At 44.0% G+C, this 6,074-nt stretch overlaps 3 protein-coding genes across 3 annotated transcripts; 2 read left to right on the top strand and 1 right to left on the bottom strand.

Annotated features, from left to right (window-relative positions):
* Positions 1-742: 742 nt before the first annotated feature.
* On the top strand, positions 743-1,304 carry PCYB_022170 (defender against cell death 2; the record flags this gene model as incomplete). The annotated part of the gene is made up of 2 exons (XM_004220566.1): positions 743-955; positions 1,191-1,304. The coding sequence occupies 2 exons, from the start codon at positions 743-745 to the stop codon at positions 1,302-1,304; spliced, it is 327 nt and encodes a 108-aa protein (XP_004220614.1).
* Positions 1,305-1,625: 321 nt separating this feature from the next.
* Positions 1,626-2,135, top strand: PCYB_022160 (hypothetical protein; the record flags this gene model as incomplete). Its single annotated transcript, XM_004220565.1, has 2 exons — positions 1,626-1,740; positions 1,771-2,135. The coding sequence occupies 2 exons, from the start codon at positions 1,626-1,628 to the stop codon at positions 2,133-2,135; spliced, it is 480 nt and encodes a 159-aa protein (XP_004220613.1).
* Positions 2,136-2,728: 593 nt separating this feature from the next.
* On the bottom strand, positions 2,729-4,997 carry PCYB_022150 (hypothetical protein; the record flags this gene model as incomplete). The annotated part of the gene is made up of 4 exons (XM_004220564.1): positions 2,729-3,141; positions 3,375-3,450; positions 3,585-4,809; positions 4,840-4,997. The coding sequence occupies 2 exons, from the start codon at positions 4,995-4,997 to the stop codon at positions 3,585-3,587; spliced, it is 1,383 nt and encodes a 460-aa protein (XP_004220612.1). The 3' UTR covers positions 2,729-3,141; positions 3,375-3,450.
* Positions 4,998-6,074: the final 1,077 nt, after the last annotated feature.

Below are 6,074 nucleotides of genomic sequence, written 5' to 3'. Positions count from 1 at the left end.
AAAAATTAGGAACAACGCACTGGTGAGCAATTCCAGCTATCCATAAGCGTTCCTCTTCCAGTTTGTTCAAACTGATAACGAAACAGAAACAGGCTCCACATGAGGTACTCTCACAAACGTGTAAGTTGCTCCCACTGCCAACATAACACGTGCGTGATGTCAATTATAAAACGACACAGCCGCTCACACAAGGCTAGAAAGGGTGCCCCCGAGAGCTGTGGCGCATGTAGGGGGCTCCTCCTTGCCTACTCATGTAAACGTATACGATGTGCCTATCGAAAAAGTTGGTTTACTTTTAGTTGGGGGCCAACAATTCTGGCGTAAACGTGCTCTCTCACTTTTAAACCTATGCAATACGCATAAGCATGTGCAGAAAGATGGGCACTTGGAGAAATAATTTTTTTTTTTTTTCCCACCATTGGAAGTGCCCCAACTTGGAAGGATACAAAGTGGGCAAACAGTTCCTCCATGGACCTATTTTTTTTTTCCCTTTTTTTCCTTTTTTTTCTTTTTTTTCCCGTTTTGATGGCATTTTCGGCGCATCTCTGCGGGCTAGCCTAACTTCCACCTTTGCAGTTTTTTCCTAGCTGGTATTCTGCGTTGAAACGTCGGTGGGGGGTACGAACAAGCACGTATACGTGCACGTGCATTTATAAGCACATATATGTACCTGTGCACCCCGCTTGCCGTTACCCCTCCACCACAACAACTCTCACAAGACGAACGCTGCGACGCGGAGAAAATGAAAAGCATACGAAGCTCCCTCTGCGATATATACCGGCACACACCAAGGATCATTCAGCTCATAGATATTTTCCTCGCTTTTACCCTTTCCGCGTTAATTATTTTGTCGTTGTATGCTTACGCTTACTCCTTTTTCGGCGAACGGATTTCAGTTGCCGCGATTTTCACGGCTATTGGAAATTTGACTTTTTTGGTGGCCCTCCGGGAGCAGGTAACCCCAAAATGGTGCAGTGTGGCGGAAGAGTGGCAAAGAAGCAGCAGAGAAACGCCAGAAAAGCTGCGAAGAGTGGGGCCCGTTGACCCTCGCGCTAATCCAACGACACGCCTAAATGACGCACCAAAAAGTGCACACCCCAGTTCGTTCCATGTTGGTCAAGCCCGTCCATCTGCTCCCCGCTTTATCTCATTCACCACTACCCCCCTTTTATTCTTCCCCCATGGCGAAGCTCACGAACAAGAGTCTGTTTAATCTCAAAAGGGAGAAAGTCATTTTCGATTTTGTTATGTGCACCTTAGTACTGTACATTGGTAAAGGATCCCATTCAACGCTTTACTTATAAACCGGCTTGGTGTTTTTTTTTTATCCCTTTGCTTGTCATTACTCACTAGGTTGTGCCAATGAGTTCGCGCCTGCCCACCTTTCCATCTTTCAGGCGTGTTCAGCTACATGCACTTAAATTAGGAAGCCGACACAGTATTGCAATGCACACTCGGTAAGGGAAGGCATTTCCCCCACTTGGATATTTTTAGCCAAACTAGTCAGGACAAACAACGTAGGAATGTACAAACAAATGACGTGAAAACAGTTGGAGGTATAGCAATACATGCACGGGGATGCATCTATATTTTGCCTTTCTGCTGACGAATAAAAACCCGACCGAATGTGGAATTACCTTCTCGGCCTCCCCCTGCTCCTGTTCATCTCGACATGCCAAAGTTACATCCCCCAATGGGGGAAAAACCAAAGTGTAAGTGTACCCATGCGATACAGGCAACGTAGACAAGAAGGCACCCCCCCACGTTCAGTCCGAAGCTACATGAAAAGGCTCAGAAACGCAACAGTCGAAATTGACATAGAGAACAGGAAAGACTTATCAAAGGTTGAAATTATAAAAATGTTTTTAAAAGGAGTGAAGGATTGTAAAAATGTCGAGCGTTTAAGGGAGAAGGCCAAGGGACATGTACCCCCGAGCACGAAGCGAAAATTGATGAAGCAAAGACGAATGGCTAACTTGCGAGCTCACGTTAAAAACTGCAGAATAAGGAAACAGGAAGAAGTTCCTCCGGAAAAGAACATCCTCAATTTCCCCAAAAATCAGATCAAAAATATAAATGCCGCCGTCCTGTACTTCAGGCATTATTTCGAGAAGTACGAAGAGAATACGAATTGAAATTGGGGGCGCCATTCTGTATTAAGGACCATCCAGCGTTAGGACGACAGCCAACTTCTCCCCCTTTTTTTTATGTGTGCAATTGTCACGTTGCAGGTATGTGCATTTTTTTATACGTAGTTTTTCCACGCGATGGAGGGAGCACCAAATTGTGTGCGCTCCTTTTTTTTTTTTTTTTGTCCATTTTAAGCGAAACGGTTGAGTAATCGGGACAACCCTTGTCTTGTCGAGTTCGCCCTCCAAGGAAATCCCTGCAATTGATCCATCCGTCAAAGTGGCATATAACATGCGCATGTGTACGCCCACACGTGTGATTACTCCATCTCCCATTTCGTTAAGCAAATGGTACGTTCAAACGTTGGAGCGAAAAGCGGGACATCGCGGTGAAGAACTCCTTGGAAGCACTGAAAATGCAGCAACTATATGGAGGGACATACAAAACAGGCCCTGTACGTACACGCGTGCGCACAGTGGGCGTTGATGTCACCTCTTGGGTAACATCAAACAGTTCAAAAAAAAAAAAAAAAAAAAGGTACGGAAAAGCGGTTGAGAAAACAAAAGGAAGCCGTGCATCGCTCGAGTCTTCACCCTAATCAGCCATTCAAGTAATGCTTCTTATAATTGGCATTAATGCTGTGAATGACATCCCCCGTTTCCTTCTTAATTTGGGTGTAAATTTTATATTCCTTCTCCACGGGGTATATATCTCTGTACGTTTTTACGCACCTGTTGTTATTTTGAACGAATTTTTTTTGATATTCGAAGAGTATGTTTTTATAATGCCTTTTTTTTAGCAGCAGACTTTTTAGCTTCACCAGATCTTTGTAAATATATTTGTACTTTTTTTCCAAGTGACTTATGTCTTTACTGTCATCCACGTCGAGCAAAATCTTCTTAATATTCTGGTCGTTTATTAAATTGGAGAAGCTTCCCAAGTTTTTGTACTCCGAACTGTCGGCGGGCCTACTCTCGAAGCTTTTAATCTCGTCATGCGAGTTGTAATTGGCTTAGGCAAAAGGGGGGGGAAGCGAATGTGTGCGATGCGAGCGTAACGTGTGCGTACGTATGGGTGAGCAGCTTGTTGTGTAACTACCAACGGGCATGCCCCTGCATAAGGGAACAGACATGCCCACGCTCATACGAAGGCATGCGCTCTAGCACAGGGTTGCCGCTTAGCCCCTGCGCAGAGCTGCACTGCAACTACACGCCCGCTCTACGCATTCGCTTTTCTTTTCTTACTGCTTCTTTCAATTTCGTAGTCCCTGCTTAGCGAGCAGCTTTTTCTAGACTTGCCATCGAACGAACCGACTGACATCCCCCCCCCTACGAGGGTACATTTCAAGTTCTGGTAATACGAATAAATAGGTCTCAACGTTTCCTTGTAAATCTTGTTTGGAATAAATTTAAAATGACTATAAAATAACTTATCGTAAAGCTTTAAAATCTCTTTTATTTTTTTTCATTTAATAGTTCCTCATTAGGTAATATTCTGGATGTTAAAAAATAATCGACGTCTTTTTCCAAAACTTTCGTGCATATGGACAGGTACACAGTTCCATATGAATCCATGGTGAAGTTTTTCTCCTTCGATTCTTCCTTTTTTATTTCCTGAATGATGTAGTTTATGCTCTTACTGGAGTAGTCCTCCCTGGGAACCGACTCTCTTTTCGTGCAGTTATCTCCCTTTTGTGAATCAGCCAATTTGGACACGTTTGACATTTTTTCTCTCTTTCTATTTGATAGATTACCTTGGGGGGTTATGTCTTCCTCTTTGCTACTCACACGCTGCACTGTGGGGTCTCTCATGTCGCTCTTACGCTGGGGATAGTGTCCCTCTCCTTCTTCCTCCCCACGTTTTCTGCTCTGCGAAGGGTTAACTGTGCTTGTATCACGACTGTCATAATCACTGCGATTGTTTCTACCCCCGCTGAGTTCGTTCACCCTGTCATGCAATTTGTATTTCTCCTCTACCTCTTCCTCCTCCTTAACTTGGTGGTGGTTATCACTATCGTTGTCCTCATCCCTTTTTCCATCCTCCCTCCTCTTCAATAACGAGAGGGGCTGCTTCATCTTATGCTCTTTTTTCTCGCTCATTTGATCTCTACATTTTTGTAGATAAAAGTTTTTCTTTTCATCTTCGTTTTGGTTCCTTATCTTTTGCAGTGACCACACAGGGGCTTCCCCTTCCCCCTGCTGGTCCTCTCTATGGCACTTCTTCGCTTTCCTGTTGCCATCTTTATTGTACACACTCTCCTTTTCCGCTATGCAGTCATAGAAGAGATTCTCCTCTAGCGCATTTCTTCCGCGAAGAGCTTGTTCGCTCTCTTCCTGCGTTTTGGTTTTTGCTCTAGTGTATACTTGGTTAAAGAGGACACTGTCTTCTTCACCTCGGGAGTTGCCCTCCTCGTGTCTGACTTCTCCTTCCTCACAAGGGAGTTCTCCCTCCTCTCCTCCGCTGAGCAAATTCATATACAAACTATTGCTATTGTAGAAAATGTCCTCATCGTCATTTTCATCATTCAAGCTAGAAATGCTCCTGTCCATTTTTCCCAGTTTCTTCAGTGGGAAATTGGGGGAGTTGACCCCCTTGTAGAAATTTTTTAGCCTCTTTATTTCTTCATTTAAATTGGTTCGTTTGTTTCCCTCCGCTTTCCTTTCCCCATCTTCATGCTCTCTTAAAAAGGGGAACCACTCCTGCACACACTGCTCTAGGATGATAGTTATCATCTCATTTTGTTGAGTCAGATTGCTGTAGCCATAACTGCCGCTTAAATTTTGCGAAGATGTGCTTAACATGGATGACTTCCCGGGACTGTTAAAGATACTACTTGAGTAGTTATACTTGTCATATGAGTTATTCATTCTTCCTACATATGTTAATATATTTTCTCCTTGTTACACACTTCTGCACAGTTTTTTTCTTTCTTTTTTTTTTTTTTTATTTTCCCCACTTCCTTTTTGTACCATTCAAATCTGCGCTCACTTCCGAGGAACTCCCTCCCTTTTTAAAAACTCCAACGGTTCGCACCTCCCTTTTGCACAAATGTGCATGAAAAGGGTAAGCGCTGCGGTTACACTGGGGGAGGGGTCGTGCGACTGGGCGGTCTTACCTCACCACAATTGAACCTTTCGGGAGGCAAACATGCATACCATGGCAGAAGAATTGTCAACACAGCTCTGGCGGGAGTTCAGCGTGACTACCGCTTGGAGTGACTACTTTTGAGTGGAAATTTTTTTTTTTCCACAAGGCAAATTTCCTTTTCCCAATCAGGCGCATTCATTAAGCGTGCCTCCGTTCGCCGCTGCCTTTTGGAATATTTCTACACACGAGCCTTACGGGGGGTGAGCGCTTTGAAGAAAATGAAAAGAGGAGCATAAACTGCCAAAAGGGAGTAGGCATCTCCGAGCACACATGCGTGCGTTGACAGCACGGGCGTATCTTCATAACTTACATGCACAGTGAGAAAACACTTCTGCGTTTCCACTCCCTCCTTCCTGCGCAAAGCTGTCCAAGCGAGGCGAAATATTTTTTGTGCTCCAAATTAATTACAGGCTAAGCGCATTTGACGCCCTTGCATGTGCTTCACTGCTTTCATCAGCTTGTAGGCTAAAGTTTGAACCTTTTAAAAAAAAATTTAATCGAATGGAGGAAGAAAAATATGTATATATTTGGGGAGGGATGTACAGGAAAATTTTCGCAAAAGTGCTCGCGAAAATGATCAAGCTGGCCTCTGCCTTTCGACTCAATTTTTTCATCCCTGCGAATTTACCCATGGTGAAGACCTCTGATGACTGCGAAAAAATGAGCACGAAGTTTATAGCAAGAAAAGTGGCACATTAGTGAGCATTACGAAAATATACCATTCGAAAATTTTCACTCCCACTGGTTCACCATTTGTTTCCCAGTTTCCGTTCCACTTTCGCGACTGAACAGGCATA

This window comes from Plasmodium cynomolgi, chromosome 2, assembly GCF_000321355.1.
Source record: "Plasmodium cynomolgi strain B DNA, chromosome 2, whole genome shotgun sequence".
Lineage (NCBI taxonomy): Eukaryota > Apicomplexa > Aconoidasida > Haemosporida > Plasmodiidae > Plasmodium > Plasmodium cynomolgi.
This window is presented reverse-complemented; position numbering and strand designations above follow the sequence as displayed.